Raw genomic sequence first — 20,050 nt, 5'->3', positions numbered from 1 at the left:
ATCATTTTTTTCTCTGGCGATTTGGGCTTGACATAAGTCTTGCCACATTTGTCTTCGAGTAACCCAAGTAGACCATTTCTTCTGTCTGGTCTTTTTTCATATCTCTTATAGGGTGTTCTGTTATTTTACAGACACATTTTACATGCTGGTCAGAATCATTTAGATTTGCCAAAGCCTCTCTCACTTTACAAAATTCTGTCCCATCAAAGGGCTTAGTAAAACCACTAAAGCCCTATACCATTCTTGAGGTCCCAGTTGAATTAAGCATTCTTTTATATCTCTGGCAAACACAGTCTTATCTGGCCCAGTGAACTGGAAGTCACATATTGCTTTTCTCATACCTAGTTCTCTCAGTAATGCCTGCCCCTCCTTTATAGTCCTCCAGCCCCTGCTAATCATGTTAGTCTCCCTTGGTGATGACCATGTATCTTCAGTGCCTTCAACCAGCCATCCCATTAAAGACTGCTCCCCCCTGCATTGGCCTAGGTTGAACAGCCTATATTGGAAGGATGGATGGATGGTTATATAACTCAGCTATGAAGCTTCTGAAGGACTTAGGCTGACATCATTTGCTCCCATGTCCCATACTTTCACAAGCCACATGGCTAGGGGCTCTCTGCTTGCTTGAGTGTAAGTTTTTCCTAGTTTTAACAGTTCTAGCATGGAAGATTTCCTAGCTACAGCACAGTTAGCTTTTTTCCCCTTTTATATCAATGGCTGAATCTGAGGGGCAGCTTTAGCTACTTTTATTTTTAGGTCATTTTCCTTTTTACTATTATCTGTCTTTTCCTCTGCATCCTTGGACCTTACATAAGTCAAAATGTTCTGCCTTTTCTCTCTTTCCAGCTTTGCAACTGGGTCTGCCAGGACTTTCCAAGCCTTTTCAGCTTCCCCTGCCTGGGTCACATCTTTCATTTTGCAAAGCGGCCATGCTCCCTCTCTGGGTACTCCGTTTGGGGGTAAAAGTTTTTCTGGCCTCTGAATAACCTTAAAAAAAATCTTCACATACCCACAACATATCCCCGCATTTACAACATAGCTGTGGCCCATGCTTCTGTGTGACTGGCCTCTTTTTTAGTTACAGATTTTATAATCCATTGTATAACCCATGTGATTATCCATAACCCCATTAAGCATATGGGTTTTGATTGGCTTCTCTCCTGGATTTGGGACTCAGAGCCCAGCTGACCCACCACAGAGGCTGTGGGAACAGCACTGCTTTCTGAGACCCACATCCCCAAGGCTGTGGTTCATTTATCCAGGCTGGACTATGCTAGTTTTGTCACCAGAGTTCTTTCTGGGTCTCTTGTGCTATCAGGGAAACCATATAACATATCTTTATGTGCATTCATTATTATCATGGGGGAGAAAGGGGAGTAACTTACAAAGAATGAGCACCCAGTGCCTAGCCCCATGCTGCTCAGCTCCAGCAGCGCCCCTGGCGGGCGCAGCTCAGAACTCACCATATCAGACTATCAGACTGCTCCTGTGCCACTCCAATAATCACCACTAGAATTAACTCATGCCTCAGGGGCCAGTGTTCTCACCCCAAGTCCATAAGTGTCAGGCCATTCTGTCCTTGAGTACACAGGGCTGTTGCACGTTCCACATGTGCAAAAGTCACTCTAGCGTTATTTACAGCTTGTTACTCCTGTCCCAAGATGGCGCCACAAGCCCCTCCTTCGGCAGTTCACTCTGCCCAGTCCATTCTCCACAGCAGGCCCTGCCCCTTGGAGGACTAGAACCCCTGGGGAACACAGCGCTCAATAAACACCTGAAAGAATTAATCAACTCCTTTGACATTTGTAACAATAAGGCTAAAGTATCACAAATACATCCCCTTAGTTCCTAAAGATAAGTTCTCCTATAAATGATTCATATGGTTGCCAATCATAATTCCACAGACAAACTCCAGAATGCCATAATTCCAAGTACTAAAATCTCCAATGATCAAAAAAATCCATAAAGTGTAAAATCCCCAAAACCACAATCCTAAAAGATTAAACTCCCAGATGATAAAATCCTGAAAGCCTAATTCCTCAGAGCCATAGTTCTCATGGGGGTGGGGATACATGAAAGGGATGGGAGGCCAAATTCTGAGAGTTTGACCATGAGATACAACAATAACAAAAACTTCACTTTTTAAGTGAAGAACATTTTTATTAAAATTTTGCATATTTCATACAACATATGTCGATCATATTTTAGGCTCCTTCCCCTATCTGCACCCCTTTACTGCCCCCAGCCCAATTTCATGCACTCTATTATATGTATTAAGGCCTATAGAGTCAAATTTGCATTTCCAAATGCCCTTCAGTGTAGGTCCATTCACTGGAGCCTCAGTCACATTCTTAAAAGAGAATGACTTTCCCCTCCCCAACAGTCATCATCAGTAGGCACATCTAGGCTGTCATTTTGTCCGGCTTGAGCTTACTTGGTACTTGTGCATGCTGTCATCATTGCTGTGAGTTCATATGAGTAACTGACCAGTTCTCTAGAAAACTGTTTCCTTGCAGTCATCCACCACCTCTGGCTCTTACAGTCTTTTCACCCCTTTTCTGCAATGACCACTGAGCCTCTGAAGGTGGAAGTTTGATATATGTGTCTAATTCAAGGATAATCATTCTGTACTCTCTTGTTCTCTGCACATTGGCCAGTTGTGGGTTTCTGTGTTAATCACCATCTGTTGCACAAGGGAGCTTCTCTGGTGAGAACTGAGACATGTATTAATCTATGAATGTAAAATTAAGTCACTAGGAGTTGCTTTAATGCTATATCTATTTATCAGATTAATAGTATTAGACTCTCCTCAATGGCTTGTCATCTGTCTAGTTGCATGTTCCTAGGCCTGATATTAATGTCAAGTATGGGATGCATTTTATGAAGTGGACCTTAAATCCAATTAAAAACTGATGTGTTACTCCCATGATATTTATGGCATTATTGCACCAGAGACCATATCTTTCCAGGCCAGTTGTTTTTGAAGCATGCAGAATTCACAGCTGGGTAAGGTTAATGTATAGTAGTTTCTAGTACTATGAAAGCTATCCAGGAGAAATGAAGCTCTGTTTTCAGTATCAGTTTGATTTTGCCTTGTGTGTTTTTTCTGTTGTTGTTGTTTGTTTTATGGCTCATGTATGTAGTATCTTCAGCAACAGGTTCTTACAGCCAAGTTCTGGTGAGTAACCAGGAGCAGGAACAATGGCCAGCATTTTTGAGGGTCTATGAGACCCCTGGTTAACAGCTTCAAAAGGAGTCTACCTCTTGCATTGGGCTTTACTAGCCTATGGTGTCTAGTAGAGGCAATGTGTCTTTGTTATAAAGTAGCTCCTCTTAATCTCCTTTTATAATGCATACGTTTATAATTTAAGCAGCTTCTATAATAGTGGGTTTCCATATGGCTTCTTCTAAAGGCCTTTAGAACTTCACTTTTAAAATGTGTCCTTTGTTTGCACTGGCATTCCTGAAGAAGCCAGCATTGGTCACTGACTGGTTCAATGGGGTGCCTTTACTGGCATGTGCACACGTGCACATTGCAGGCACACATGCACACATGCACACATCATACATAAACAACACAGAGATAATAATGTTTTCACCATAACAGATGCTTAATAAATGTGTTGAATACATGATGAATAAATTAACTTTTTAAGTTGAATTTCTACATTAATTTCTGATCTTAATAAATAGACCATGCCTCATCATTAGGAATAAAATAAATGTTCATGATAGTAAATAGTATTTATTTTTTGCATGCCAATATGTGTTTTGAGCTAGGTCAGTTAGGGACATGTCCACTTCAGTTATTCCTGATGCCCCGTAGGCCATGCCCCGTAGGCCCATTGTCAAGGTGTCAAGGGGGCTGCTTCCTGCTCATGCTGAGGAGAGATGTTGCCAGAATATTCCTGCTACTGTGGCTCCTGCTGCTTAAAAGGTAGAGGGCCATATGTCCTTACAACAATTACAGGAGGAAATAGAACAAATCCTAGGATCCCATCAAGTCATAATATTACATTTCTGCATGTGCCAGTTTGTTTCCCCCTCAGATTGAAGCTGTTTAAAATGGATTGCTCACCTACATTCTAGGACACATCTCACACAATGCGACATCCAGCGTTTCAATAGACAGTAACAAGGAGCAACAGAGGGAAAAGGAGCTAGCTCCTTTCCTTTCTCTGGAGTGTTTTGAAACTCCCTTTATAACTCCGTTATTCATAAACTAGGAGTAAATCTTAAAATGTGTTTCCACCAAGTGACGAGCTTACGGCATTTCAAAGTAACTGCTAGAAATGCTGCATTGTAGAATCTTAAATTAGGTTTAACCAGGCACACAAGTGAATCAGGCAGTTAAAATCAGAAAGCTACCCTCATTTTCTACACTAAATGTGTAGCTGTGAAAAAAGGCTGCCGTGTTCCTTCTCACTGTTGAAAATAACTTCTCGCTTCCAGGCCAGTTACCATGGGCATCAGAGTCTGTGCCAGACTAGCTGGCTTTTCACTCTTAACTTTATTATCTGCCACCATTTTGAATTGATCAACCACTTGTACAAATGCAAGTAAGTGAAAGTTTTAAAATAAGATTTCTTTCTCATATAAATGATACTAGTTCTTAAGTGGTCTGGTGTCAGAGTGTTCCCAGGTCAGCTCATCCTATGTGATGTCATTAAGAAGAGAAGCATTTTGAGAGTTTTTGCTTTGCTATCCTCACCCAGCAACAAGGACACCACTGGTCAGTCCAAGATGACTGCTAAGATGCTAGTTATCAAATTGTTTCCAAAAATTGTTCAAAAACAAGGAGAATGGGAGCAGGAAAAGCAGGCTCTCCTTGAGTGTCCCTCTCTCTCTCTCCTCTCTCTCTCTCTCTCTCTCTCTCTCTCTCTCTCTCTCCACATAGCATCTCATTATTTAGTAGTCCATCTTGGATTTTTAAACATGACTCTGAGTTCCAGGAGATCAAAATAAAAACCGTAGTTTTAAGACCCAGGTTGGGAACTGGCATAGTGTCAGTTTGCTTCCTGCTATTTGTCAAAGCAAGTCAGGAGGGGAATGAGAAACAAATCCCTTCACCTGATAGAAGGAGCAGCAGTTACATTAAAAGGGGGCAGAAAGGATTGTTGGCAGTTATACAAACAGACTAATACAGTGCACTCCTTGGGTGTGGTCATCAAAGGTTAACACACCTCACACATGAACTACTTTTAAATGCCTCCCACATTTCACCCAAGTGTAGTATTGGATACAAGCTCAGTGTTTCAGGGGTATAACTATTTGGATATATTCTTTTTATTCTAGTAACTAAAAATACAAGTAATTTCCTACAGTATTCAATGAGAGGCAGACACAAGACAGGCAAGATAATTCCATTAAAGAGAAGACAAATCATGGGGCTGAGGAGATGGCTTAGCAGGTGAGAGTGTTTGCTGTGCAAGCATGAAGTCCTGAGTCCAAATCCCCAGCACCCAATGTAAAAGCTGTTCATGGCTGCATGTGCTCGTGACCCCAGTGCTGTAAAGAATGGAGACAGGAGGATCACTAGGGCTCACTGGCTGCTAGCCTAGATCCAGGTTCAATGAGAGACTCTCTCTCTCAAGGAACAAAGCAGAGTGGTAAAGAATATCCAACACCCTCCTTTGACCCCTTCACAGGTGCTGTCATGACAAATTTTTCCCTGAGAGACCCACACGTACTCTCTGAGATCCCAGGGCTGACAAAACTGACAGGATACCTTCTATTTGGGTTTTTGTATAGTTTATGACATCCAGGAGGGGTGACTTGCAAAGGCACAAAGCCCGTGGGCCCTGTTTTTACATCTCCACTAAGTTTTGAGATCTGCCACCTGCCAGTGGCTCACCAGCTGTCTATGGGCCTAGTTTGCCAAGATGGAGACTCCCCTCCCTTTTTCCCAGTGTGCACAGCATTTCCCAGGGCCTTTAGCCATGGTCCCTAGACCCTTCCCCTCTGAGTCTCTTCGTTCAGCTCTAGTTCCCTCAGAGGACAAGCCTACCCAACAGGTGCATATGGGCAGAATACACACACACACACACACACACACACACACACACACACACACAACTACACCTACACATATACCATATACACTTACACACAAAAAAATAAAAAGAAGAAAAGACTGACAGTATATCACTATGATTGGACTATGGCAGTTCTGAAATCCATTAAGACATATTCAAAGCTTTTTATTCTAAAACCGTTCTTACAAATCATGATAATGACTCCTGTCTACTTTGGATCAAGTCAGGTTACCATAATACAGGCTAGTTAAATTCTTAGAAACCCCTTTGTCCATGTAATTTATGTCTTCAAATTACATCTTTGACTGAGGTTTTGTCTGACATGTTTAGGTAAGAGCACCCTACTTTACATCTTTGTTTTACGGCCATTTATTGCCTTTAGTAGTACCAGGAAGGATCAAGGCCTCTTCCTTCAAAGCACAACATCGGTGATTCACTTCTTCAAACTAGGTCCCCTTTCCACAGTCCATAATCTCCCAATGATTTATTCAGTTTTGAAGGCATTATACTATGTGGGTTAAACCACTGAATATCTAAGAGCCCTTATGATATAGTTGTCTTTGAAATGCCCTCATAGACACACCCAGAAGTGTGCTTTACCAATCTCCTAGGTATCTCTCAATTCAAATTGACAACCAAGATTAACCATCACATTATCCCCAGTAATTGTTTCCCTATGTTCTGGATGGCCTATCCCCCACATTACACATCACTTCCTTGGTCAATTAACTCACACAATTCAATATCATTTTCATTATATCAGGGTTTTCTTCATCTCAGTGTATAAAAATATAAAAGGAACAACAAATTACAATCTCCCAGGTACTTCTCCATGTATGGTAAAGACAAGGAAAACCTCAAACCAGCTTTAAACAATAAATCATAATTGGAGAGGTAGAGATGGCTTCTTTAGAGACTCAATCTAGTAGCTCAAACTTGATTTTAGAAAGTTCCTTTCTTCTGTCTTCCATAGTATAAGCCTTCTTCTCCCCTGCTGGTGCTCTTCTCTACCCTCTTCTGATACTTCCCTTCTGGTAGCCCAATAGCTTCCACGTTCCAGATGACAATCCACACACACACATTATGCTTGTCAGAGGATGAGCTCACATCTCTGTTCATTTTCTAAATTAAAAAACATATTTTCAGCCAGGCTTGTTGAAACAGGCCTGCAACCACAGCTGTTCTTGAGGTGAAGGCTGGGTGATCACAAGTTCAAGGTATGCCTGGGATACAAAGCAAACTAAATGCCAGCCAGTGTAACTTAGTGAAAGCCTGTCTCTTCAATAAGAAATTGAAAAGAGATAGAAATATAGTTGATTTGAAGAGCACCTGCCTGGCATCTGAAAAGCCCTGGGTTCAAGTTCTAGCACTGAATTTTCTATTTTCTGGAAGTCCAAGTAAAAAGTCTTCCTGCATAGCATTTCACATTTAAAAAACTAAGAATTTTACCCATCATTAGAGTGAGCGAGAGAGAGAGAGAGTGTGTGTGTGTTTGTTATGATGTGATTTTAATTTTTCTCCCAGTGGCTTGAAACAAAAATGATTTATTTCTGATTGAAGAGACAGAACTACAAACTGCCTAAAAACAAAGATTAAAAATAACATGATCTGGTGGCTCATGCTTTTAATTCCAACACTTAGGAGGCAGAGGCAGGTGGATCTCTGTGAGATGGAGGTTAACTCGGTCTACATAGTGAGTTCCAAGCCAGGCAGGTAAAGGAAATGAATTCCAAATGCACATAACAGCCAAGCTTCTAAGTGGTAACTTGAGAAAAAACATGTACTATCTTGTGTTTACAGTAATCAGGACAGTCATGTAGTACAACATAGATCATCCCCAATACACATACCTTAATCAGAGTCTTGGTCTCCAGGTTTCAAACTTTTAAGGAAACTGACTCAAGACACCAAATAACCCCATGCCAGAGAAAGAGCTTTGAAATGTCATGGCACTTAAATTCATTGGACAACAAGCATTTTAAAAAGCTATAAAATCATGTGTTAAATGGGTGTTTGTGAAACTATGGAAATGATCCTTTTGTTTCTGCAGAGAATCTATTTACTAGAATACATGCCATCCCACAAATCCAAATTTTTACATGAAGATTTGGTAATAGTTGATAGTTGGTATGTCATATGAAATATCAGAAAAGGATTTTTTAAACTCACCCTTCATTGAATCTAAATGTGTTTATGTTCACACATGTGAGTAAAAATCCTACAACTTAGCTGGGCATAGTGGTGTGCGCCTTTAATCCCAGCACTTGGGAGGCAGAGGCAGGCGGATCTCTGTGAGTTCAAGACCAGCCTGGTCTACATAGTGAGTTCCAGGACAGCTGGGGCTACAGGGAGACCCTGTCTCAAAAAGACCAAAAAACAAAAATCCCACAATTTTTATGAAATTCAGATGATAATTAAATAGCTGCCAGCCTGCTCATATTAAACTTGGTACTAACCAATATTCTCTGCTTATATCTGTGTGATTGGATGTTTATAGTGACATCATCAAAAGAATTTAGCCTTTCTATACTTAAGAATATTTGCTATCAATTTGCAATAATTTAAAAAAATATTTCATTTATTATTTTTGTTTAATGTGTGTGAATGTATTTCCTGTAAGTGCACCCATGTCATGCAATGCCCATAGAGGTCAGAAGAGGGCATCAGATCCCCTGGAATGGAAATTATTGATGGTTGTTAGCTGCCATGTGGGTGCTGAAAATCAAACCCAGATCCTCTGCAAGAGCAACCAGTGCTCTTAACCACTGAGCCATTTCTCCATTCCCAATTTTCAGTGACTTTTGTATACATTTTAGGGTCATAGGGCTATCATAACAAAGTACCACAAATCCAATATCTTAAAATACTAGCAACATGTCATGTTATTGACTAGAAATCTGAAAAAAGATGCTTGCAGAATGGATTGTGTCTTAGAGATTCTGAGAGCCTGTTTGTGCCTTTTTCTAGTTTCTGATGGTTGTCCATGGTCCCCGCAGTACCCTGACTCATAAATACACTGCTGCAATTGCTGCTTTTATCATCACATGCTGTACTTTCTGTGTGTTATATCTTTGTGTACCATGTCCTTTCATAGGACATTAATGATCATATCTAAGGTTCATACTAATCCAAAATATTACAAACTGGTTTCATCTTAATTTTCATCTTACATCTTAATTATATGTGGGGAGATACTACTTTATCTTATCTCAGAATGTGATCTTTTTTTTCCTATAAGATCATATTCTGAGGTCCTAACTCTTGGGCATGAACTTTTAGGGAGAAGAATCTCATAATGAATTTGTGAATGAATAAATGAGTGTGAAAGTTGTTTTAATTTTATTAGTGTGTGTGTGTGTATATATATATATATAGAGAGAGAGAGAGAGAGAGAGAAATGATCTATTAGTTAACTAGAAGTAAAATATCTCTTTGCCTAACAGTTTAGAGTCAAAGCAGAATTAAAATAAATGGCCTTTAGAAAAAAGTCTCATGTTGTGTTTTAAAATATATAGACAATTGTTGGTCATGGTGGTGCACACCTTTAATCCTAGCACTCAGGAGGCAAAGGCCAATGGACCTTTGTGAGATCAAAGCCAACCTGGTTAAGTTCCAGTCCAACTGGGGCTACAGGGAGACCATGTCTCAAACAAACAAACATGCAGAATGAAACAAAACAAATATATAAATATATGCATATGTATATATGCAGACAAATAAACTTGCCTTTGTTAACTAAGAACACATTTTAATGAAGAAATATGTTATAAATGTCACCATTTTGAATTTGTGATTTATATGCATTTATTACAATTGTTATTTATTGTATATTCAGCCATTTAGTGAAATAAATGATTTGGTTATTGTTAATAAATGATGCTGTCCCTAATCTGCTTAGAATGCTCTATCATCTCTATTCCTGGATGTGACACTATTCAGTTACGTACTAACAGCCTACAATGATTATAGTTTTATAATTGCCTGCTATGAGCAGACAAGCCTGATAACTGTTAGTGACACCAGTGGTAAGGACTTAACAGTTCTCTTAAGTGGTATAAAACCCCATCATTGATGTCACTGTAACCCTACCTGACATCACTGAGATAAAACACTAAAGAAATACTAATGGTGTGCTAAGTTTATACACTGAACATTTTAAAGTAGCAATTATAGTTTAGGATAATTTTACAAAACACTAAATATAGGCTAAAAGCAATCAACAAAAGAGCGATGAACAGAAAGGAAAAAAGTAGCATTCATTCAAGAGAATTTTAAAATCTTTTTAAAATAATTTATTTCGTGTGTATATATGTATTGCCTGCATGTAGATAAGTGAACCCGTGTCGTGCAATGGCTGCAGAGGACAGAAGAGACTGTTCAATGCCCTGGAACTGAAGTTACAGATAGTTGTTAGCTGCCATGTGGGTGCTTGGATTCAAACCCAGGTCTTCTGCAAAAACAGTTAGTGTTCTTAATGGCTGAGCCATCTCTCCAGCCCCCTCAAGAGAATTTTTAATATGTGAAAGAAAAAACTATTTTAGAAAGAGCCTATAGCAGTTCATCCCACTTCCCAACTATATTGAACCAAATGTTGTAAAATACAAAAGAAAGATGAAAGAAAGGAAGAAAAAGAGAGAGAGAGAGGAGAGAGAGAGAGAGAGAGAGAGAAAGAAAGAAAGAAAGGAAGGAAGGAAGAAAGAAAGAAAGAAAGAAAGAAAGAAAGAAAGAAAAAAGAAAGAAAGAAAGAGAAAGAAAGGTAGACTGCTAATTCAGGATTCTTGATTGTCAAAAGAGAGAGAAACTTTGGTACCATGTAGTATCATAAGAAATTAGTTGTGGGGGCTGGAGAGATGGCTTAGTGGTTAAGACACTAGTTGATCTTGCAGAAAACCCGAGTTAGAATCCCAGAACCCACATACAGCTAACAACTGGACCGTAACTCCAGTTCCAGGGAATCCGATGGCCTCTTCTGTCCTCCATGGGCATTGTACGACATGGGTGCACTTACATACATGCAGGCAATACACACATACACATAAAAATAATTAAAAAAAGAAATTAGTTGCACTTTCTCTATTTTTATAGAATTAAGAGTTGTAACACTCATGCAACTGAGACTCAGTTGTGGTGTGGTATACTGTTTTCTTAACCAAATTGATTTATAGCACAGTGGTTAACAACTGGCTTTGGCATCAGATGTATAATCTGATTTCTTGAAAAATTAATATATATTAAGTCTTTCCTAGGTCTCTAAACACCAGAATAAGAGCATCAAGCAAAAAATACAAGGTTCCTATTCTTGTGAAGCTCACATTCTATTCAAGGAGATAAACTAATATCAAAAATAAATATACAAGATAACACTATGTAGAAAAATGCTCTCAGGATAAAAGGAGGCATAATATAATTTGATTGACTTAGTAAAGGTTGAAGGTGTTTGCCACATAAGGTGAAGATCAAAAAAGGCTTATCTGATGAAGTACCATTGCACAGGAACCTAGATAGAGACAGAAAGCTGGGAACACAAATGTCTTGTGTTGCAGTTCCCTGCAGTTTCCCCATCTGTAATGTAAGACACAAAGCAGTTTTGATGACACCACATGCAAATGAATGACAGGCACTCAACATGGACCTGGTGTGGGAGGCCATCTTCCTAACTAGCTATCTTTACACACAAATTCTAAAGTAGGGTTAGCTTTTAATTTTGCTGTCAATACATTCCCAGTATCTCTCATACAGGCTAGAAGAGTATACTTATCAATGTCATTTCAATCCTGTCTATCCCTTTAGGTTGCTCCAAACTTAGAGGTCTATAGAGATTATTACTCTCACTATCTTTTTAAAAACAAAAATGGCCCTCCAAATTAGTTGGGCAAATGACACAATAGTGTCTAGATGGCAAGCTCCAAACTTACTGTATCTAAAGTTTTAGCATTAACATAGCACTCTCAATATCGAGGCATTTTAAATTAGCAATTTATATATAAGTTCCCAGAGACTGTGACCTTGTCAATGCCAGTAGCTTGGCTACACTGTTAATTCAAGCAGAGCTATTGAAGCAAGTGATAGAGAGTGTGTGAAGAGAGTGTGTGAGTCAGTTGCCAACACAGAATCATTCCTGACATAGGAAGGCATATGATTGCAACTTCTGAGTGCATACAGTGCAGATTTCTAGTTGAATGGCTCTTGACAATGGTGTCCTCTGAAACATAATGCCTGGCCAGAAACCAGTGATTATGCTACTATAGAAATCACTGTTCATATGATGCCAGAACACCTCTTTGCAATGGTAACGTGGTTACCATTGGTTCTTTTACTTTTTATGCATCCTGGAATTGAAGATTTATTTAGATAGTTTTCAGGAAGTGTCAATAGATAGCTTTTTTTTTTTAAAGGAGAGAGTGATTTAATGTAATTTCAAAACAGCTTTACTATTTCCCATTTACCATTAGCATAAAATCACCCTATGTTTGAAACATGATTTTATTAATTGTTTAATAGATATTTTCACTTTATATTCTCATATAATTATAGAACTAAAACAGCTTGCTTCAAACTGTTAGCTAATGAGCCATATATCATTTTACTAATTGCTAGCTTCTTTCAGAAGATGCGTTCATTTTGTAGGAATTTATATAGATTCTCAAATGGTGAAAACATAAGTTTTTTATCAATAAATTATGATACTTAAAATTTATTTCCAATATTATTTTACTGTAACATACCATAAACCTAAAATTGGTAGAATATTTTGAATATATGATCTTCCAATTAAATTTGCATATAATTATCTTTGAATGGTTAAATATAGAAAAATCATATATAATTGAAATTTATATAAATCAAATCTAAGTTATATAGAGTACTACTAGTCAATAAATATTATACAGAAGTTAAAATACTTAACAGAACTTCATCTCCAGCTATGAAGTCACCTGCTAACTTTAAATATCAGCTTTTTCTAGAAATAATTCTTCATAGAGTTTTTAAAGTTAAACAGATAGAAATAGTATACATGATATATATAATAATTGCTCAAGAAGAATTTTGAGAATATTTTGAGAATATTTGACACAGAAGTCAAATATTGTAACAAGTATCATACAGCAAAACTGAAGGATATATATAAAGCCAGTAAAACCAAAGTTATCAGTCCTCTCCCTCTCCCTTCCCTCTCCCTCTCCCCCCTCCCTCTCCCTCCCCCTTTCTTTGGATTGGTCTTCATTCAGTAAAAAATTTTCTTATTAGTTACATATAAGCATATGTAAACATTAAGCAAATGTAAAAACTATAAAAGTCTCTCTAAAATGTGGTTAACAATTCATAAAAGAAATGAAGAAGATAATTTAAAAGGTTTCTGATGGCTTGAAAAAATGTCTTCCAAGTACTCATTAAACATTTAAGTGAGTAAATTTGTAGAATATGTTTCTGACATTGGCACTGGTTCTGTGGTATTTCTCTGATCAGATGGAAGTGCTATGTCTTATGCAGAGTGCATGCAGTTCATTCATGCATAAACAATATCATTTTCATAAATTAAAACCTCCCCTGCAGAAGGAACATCTGTGCCTGCCTTTGAATAAAAGATGGTGGCATGTGAGTTACTCCCTGACTGACTGAAAGAATCCCTACACTTTAGAATGAAATTAAACACACAAATTTAAAAAAAAAAAAAGTCAAACCTAACTTTCAGTCTTCATTTCTATCTTTAAAAAATTCCATGGTCTAGAGTTCCTTGCTTTCTGCTTTAAATGGTGAGATTCTTGGAATATGATTCTTTAATTTCTTGTGTTCACTATAGCAACAGTTTTTAGCTTGCATGAAGATATGTAATTTTAATTACAGGTGAAATTGAGCTGCTTAATAGATCAGATCAGATCTGAATGTTCACTTCATGGTCTCCTGTACTTGAAGGCTGGGAGTGTTCAAATAACAGTATTATGTCTCCAAGTCAGAACAGTGAGTACAATCCAGGATATGAGAAGCAACAGCTTGATTCCAAAATAACAATAACAACTCCGAGTCACTTGGAAGGAGATTGCTGCATTTGGGGTAAAGTTGGGACTAACTTAAATGTATTTCTCTGTGTGATGAAGGCTAATGGAAAACATGTTAAAAGGATATACTTTAACTTGCATTCATTTCTTTTGATGTTGAAATATTCCTTACTGCCACTGTCACAGCTTGATGCAGCCCTATTGGCAATGTTATTAGTGTGGCTAATTGTTCCTGTCCATTAGATTACTCACATTTTTCTGGAGCAGCTTGCTAAATGAGGTCAGCTTTCTGGAACCCTTAAATCACCAATGAGAAGAAGATTAAAGGAACAAGCTTGGGAAAGGAGGTAGGCATCCAACGTGGTATCCGAATCAGGGTAAGAACAATGGAGTTACTAATGACAGTAATCAGAGCACCACAGTAGAGCCAGGGTACAATTGCCAAAATGTTATTCCCTAGGAATCAAGACTGTCAGCCATTTCTCACAGAAAGAGAAATGCCAAACTATTTTCTAGTGGTCTTAACAATGGACAAACTGGTAAGTTTTTCCTTTTTGATTGAACTGTATTCATGAAACATGAGAATAGTGAGTGCTCAAAAAGAGACAAGAAACAATACATCTTTGAAAAAATAAAGTTCACATAGTGGATTCTTATTCACAAATATTCACTGACACTTTTATGGAACAGTTATTGAAATCATTCCAAGATGTTTATCGAAAAATAAAATGCCACATCTACTTGGAATCTTTCAATTAACTAAATCATTCCCTTATGATATCATGTATTTAGCTTTCTTTGGGGGACAGTACTGAAAGAGGTATTCAATTTAGAAAAATGAACAGAGCACCAAGAAAATAGTCAAGTTTTTATATGTTAGAAATGTGTAGACACATTTCTACAGATGTCTTGCTTGTTGATAATTAGCTAAATCCAGCTAAAAAGAAAAAGAAACCTCAAGCAATCATTTCAGGAAATGGAAACAAACAAAAAATAACATAAAGATGATGGGATTTAAAGAACAAGACCACAGTTGTTTGTCCTGCTCACCCTGCAACCCATATTCCAAATAATAAATGTTAGTTGGGTCTATTCATTATTTATGAAGAATGGTAACTCTCTAAGCAAGAAAAAATGGACTAAATGTATGACAACATCAACTTTTACCATTTTTTTCTTTTTTTCAAATAGTGCTAATTTTTTTAATTCGGTGAGTATAGCAAGTAATCCTTCCAGGAACAATTTTATTCTTAAGAAAAAAGAAAAAACGCTTTTGGAAGAAATGCAACAATTGTTTTGATTTTCAATGCTATTTTATTACAATTGCATGAGCATTTTCTAAATTGTGCATTACACCAGAATATACAAGATTACAAACAAGATTACAGTACAAATCAATTCCAGTGGTACCAGTGTCACATCTCATACACCACTTCTTCTGGACTGCATTTTACATGCAATAGCTATTGTTCTAATGATGAATCAAATGGTTTGAATTTTATTTAAGCTACTGTACTAACTGACTACAATAGATATAAATCCTGATATTAACAACCTGAATAAATTTAGGCTCAGATTTATTACATGAGTATATGACAAACCACCATTTTGTGACTATGTATAAAATCATGCATTTATTTATTTCTCAAAACATCAATAACTTCAGATGCTCTGTAAAATCATGGGATTCAAAGTAAAAGACTAAAAGGAAAGAGTGCAAATTGTATGTGATAGTCAAGCAGCTTTTGATTTAAAGAAGTGTATGTTGGCATTTATTTATATGTATATACAAACTTGTGCAAGTAATGAATTGATATGTTTTGATAAGGAATGCATCTTTTTGTTTTCTATCCTCTTGAGAGTTATGGATCTGGTTTCTATTTTAGGGAAAGGGAAAGACCTTAAAGTGAAATAAATTGCTCAAATTGTGCAATTTGTATTTTACAATTAGAGAAGAAAGAAGTGCTAAGGCAACACAATAACTTTCTAAGCACTTTCTGCTGGTTTAAATTAGTTAAATTATTTTGTATAAATTAGATATAATTCTACTTTTCTGATATGTATAAAAATTGATGAAGCTGCATGGTTTTAAAATAGGAAATCCACATTATAAAAAGTCATTAAAAATTCTGTACAAAATCACAACAAAATAATTCAGCATGGGAAAGGTAACAAGTAGCAAAATGCTGGTTGAAAAATATATATATATATATTTTAATTGGCCCATTAGTAGTTTAAAAATTGCATAGATCCTAATTATTGCTTGTGATTTTTTTTATCCCGATCAGATAATTAATATGATCTGAACACAGCTACACGAAATTCGTGGTGCACATTTTCTTTTTACTTCAGTGTATTATTATTTTTAAAATAGAAGAGCTATAGAAAATAATACATAAGATGAACAGGAACTTTGATCCCCGTTTCTTCCAAAGGCAGTAACGACAATAAATACATATATCACTTGAAGCTTGGAGTATTTGCACTTTGCAGCAATCATAGCAAAAGGGCTGCCTTCTGTAAACACGACAGTCACTGTGAGCACAGTAGGTTCGTTTCCGGGAATGGTGAAACTGACGTGCCTCTAGTCGTGAAAGATGGCATTGAGCTGGGCACTCATGACTCGCTCATGATGCGAATGGCTATCGAAGGACATAATATTGTCTATGGGGATCTCACAGCGAGGGGCAGCGGCGCCAGAAAAGATTGATCCGTGGCTTTGGGCCCCTGCCAAGGTCGCTGCTGCAGGGTAGTGCATGGTAAAGGCATAATTTTTTTCAAACTCGGCGGATGGTTCGTGTTTGAAAGAGAAGTTGCCATTGATGCTCAGCGGCGGGCTGAGAGGTCCATCAAAGGAAGGGCTGGTGCAGTCAGTCAGGGGACTTTCGAAGAAGGGCTCCAGCGCCGCACTGTAGGCATGAGGCGGAGGCTTGACGTGGAAGACATGGGAGCTGTCCATGGTGCCGTAGGGCGGGCTAGGCAGACCCGGAGATTGGTAGGAGTAGGGGTGCACTGGGAAGGAAGCACTGGCCGTGGGCAGGTGTGGGGGCATGTCTGGGTTCTGCTCAGGCAGGAAAGTCCGGGGATTGAGCTGCAGGCAGCCAGCAACTAGGTTGGTGGTGGGCTGGGACAGGCCTTTGCAGAGCGTCTGAACGAAGGAGACCAGATCAGGGCTTTTGCCTGAGCGCAGGATCTCAGACAGAGCCCAGATGTAATTCTTGGCCAAGCGCAGCGTCTCGATCTTGGAAAGTTTCTGCGTCTTGGAGTAGCAGGGCACCACCTTGCGCAGGTTGTCCAGCGCAGCGTTCAGCCCGTGCATGCGGTTCCGCTCCCGGGCATTGGCCTTCATGCGCCTCAGTTTAAACCGTTCCAGACGCGCCTTGGTCATCTTCTTCTTTTTGGGGCCACGTCTCTTGGGCTTTTGATCGTCCTCCTCCTCTTCCTCTTCCTCCTCCTCTTCTAGGTCCTCATCTTCGTCCTCCTCCTCTCCCCCGTTCCTCAGGGAGTCCTCCTCCGCATTCATGGCTTCGAGCTCGTCCTCCTTCTTGTCTGCCTCGTGTTCCTCGTCCTGAGAACTGAGACACTCGTCTGTCCAGCTTGGAGGACCTTGGGGCTGAGGCTCGCCCATCAGCCCGCTTTCGCTGTACGATTTGGTCATATTTCCACTTCCTGTATTCAACAGGGGAGAGAGGCAAGCAGAAAGGAGAAAGAAAGAAAAAAATCTCGCTGCATTTAAAAGCTACAAAAGCCTTCAGCTCCCACTCCTTAATCCCCTGGAAATGCGCATGAATAGAAATGCTAGTTCGTCCCAAAATGGATGCCTCTGAGGAAAAGTTAAATGCAGTGCTTTATAATGGCGTGTTGGCGCCTCGCTGCTCCGTAGAAGACAGGGCTCTTAAGTGTCGCTGTGGGTATGTAGATGTGTACACCACTCGCGCCGGTGTGTGTGTTTCCTAGTGGTTAATTTAACAGTGTGCAAGGGGATTGACCTGCAAGATACCGTGTGTGGAAACAAATGCACATGTTTATCTGCATGTATCTGAAGTCATTCCCAACTCATAAGATGATGAGTTTGGAAATCGCACATTCTTCCCCCATCTCTGTTCTGACTTCTCAGTGCTTAATGGTTTAAGTTGAAGAGTCATTACGTAATTTACTTACATTGACAGTGATTTTTAAGGCAAATATAAGGAAAACAGACAATGTACAGAGGAGAAAAATAAGTTTCTACCAGATTATTTCCCCATCAACGAAACATTTGGCCACTGAAGTAGGCAGAAGTTTTTCATTCCTTCCTTGCCTTTCTTTTCTCACCTCGCATCTCTGCTAAATTTCCACCTTGTACAAAGCTCTGGCTCCCAGGCGGGGGCTGGGGAGCAGCCCTCTCCCACACGCTGGGGATCAGGTGCGGAAGGCTTCTCTCTAATAAACAGCCCATTGAAAGGGCCGCCCGCTCTTTATTGGAGCTTTTCAAAGTTCGCCTCAAACCTTGCTTTAAAAGACTGAGTAATTATAATGGTCAGCGATTGGCAATGGCGAAGATGCCGCTTCTAATAAGGACTGTAAAAAGCCTTTAGTAAAACAACCGAATCTCTGGCTCCAGCGAAGCTGTTCCGGAGTTGGCCACCTCTGGAGTAGTAACAGGTAGCAGAAGTCCTTTTCTCCACTTTTCCTCCCGTTTCAGCTAAACTGTTTCTGAGTCTGTTAGTTTTCCAGGTGTGTGTGCTCCAGATACTCATTTCCCTTTCATTCCCCAAAAAGATAGCTTCAACATTCCCAAAGCTCATAAAATATATGTACACAAAATAAAAATCTTGGTAACTGGCCTCTCTCTCTCTCTCTCTCTCTCTCTCTCTCTCTCTCTCTCTCTCCTTTACTGGAATAAATGGGAAAGCGAAGTAATTATTTGCTTTTGGGACTTTCAAATAATCGCTAACAAATAATTACACTTAGCTTTTTAAACACCCTAAAAGCTCCTATACTATTAAAAAATTAAATTTAATTAGAAAGCCTGCAGGGGGTACTTGAGTGCTGGGACTCATTATGTGCGAGTACTTGTGGGCAATTACCGGGAGAGATACTGGTCTCAATAGTCAGACAACCCGCTCCCCAAATGTACCCAGGCAAAGTACATAGGTACAGCAGGTCTTCAATTATTGCTTTTATTCTCAAGGAAAAAAAAAAAAAAAAAAAAAAAAAAGGATGGTAATTACCTGTTGTTAGAAGGTCCTGAGCAGCGACGTTCTCATAACCCTGGGGCCTGGGGACACCGTGCCTTCTGCGTGGGCGAATTCCTGGTGTCCGGGCTGCTGGTGCTCAGGTTATATAGCCCAGTTGATGATGATGAGCGCGGGCGGGGCCACAAGCCAACTGCAGTACAGGTCCCCGCGCATTGCACACGCGCACGCGTCCAGGCAGCGCGCCTCCGGCCCCCGCCCCTCCCACCCCTTCTCGGTGCTCCCCTCCGCCCCCTCCCAGCACAGATCCCCTCACCCCCACCCTACACCCGCCCCTTCTCCTTCCTCCCCGGCATGCGCCATATGGTCTTCCCAGTCCAGCCAAGAGCCGGGAACCACGTGACCTGCCTATTTGTATGCGGCGGAGCGCTCCATTCCGGCCCCTTTGTGGCCAGAAGAAAGTGGCCCATCTGTCGCCAGTTAGAGACTCTGTGGACCTGTTTTTACCCGTTGGAGAGATTAACCCTTTGTTGCGGCAGAAGGGAAAGAACGCAGGGGAGGGGTTTGCGGGAGGCAAGCAGGAAAGGTAAAGGTGACTGGGTCTAGGTTGGGTCAGCAGCCTGTGCTTGGGCGGGAAGGAAGACACAGGTAAGGAGGTACCTTCTGGGAGATTAATGCGCACTCGAGAGTCCTCAGTTTGGCACTGGTCTCCAGCGCAGCTTGACTCCCTGTCCTTTCTGAGAGGCTCATCTCTTGGCTTCTGCCTCTTGGCAGACGCTTTACTCATTGGCACCAAAAGGTGGTTGGCTTCTAATCTCCATCAGCCCCTCAGGTAAACATA

The 20,050-nt window shown here is 39.7% G+C and overlaps 1 protein-coding gene across 1 annotated transcript; it reads right to left on the bottom strand.

The window, feature by feature from the left end:
* Positions 1-15,326: 15,326 nt before the first annotated feature.
* On the bottom strand, positions 15,327-19,416 carry Neurod1 (neuronal differentiation 1). Its single transcript, XM_008827956.2, has 2 exons — positions 19,246-19,416; positions 15,327-17,701 (listed from the first exon to the last, which is right to left on the bottom strand). Exon 2 carries the CDS (start codon positions 17,688-17,690, stop codon positions 16,617-16,619), a length of 1,074 nt encoding a protein of 357 aa, XP_008826178.1. The 5' UTR covers positions 17,691-17,701; positions 19,246-19,416; the 3' UTR covers positions 15,327-16,616.
* Positions 19,417-20,050: the final 634 nt, after the last annotated feature.

Source organism: Nannospalax galili, unplaced genomic scaffold, assembly GCF_000622305.1.
Source record: "Nannospalax galili isolate Female #2095 unplaced genomic scaffold, S.galili_v1.0 scaffold892, whole genome shotgun sequence".
NCBI classification, from domain to species: domain Eukaryota; kingdom Metazoa; phylum Chordata; class Mammalia; order Rodentia; family Spalacidae; genus Nannospalax; species Nannospalax galili.
Note: the sequence above shows the minus strand (reverse complement) of the source record. Positions and strands in the feature narration are given on the sequence as shown.

Coding starts and splice junctions, on each gene's coding strand:
- Neurod1 (XM_008827956.2), bottom strand. CDS start 17,690: ATGACCAAATCGTACAGCGAAAGCGGGCTGATGGGCGAGCCTCAGCCC.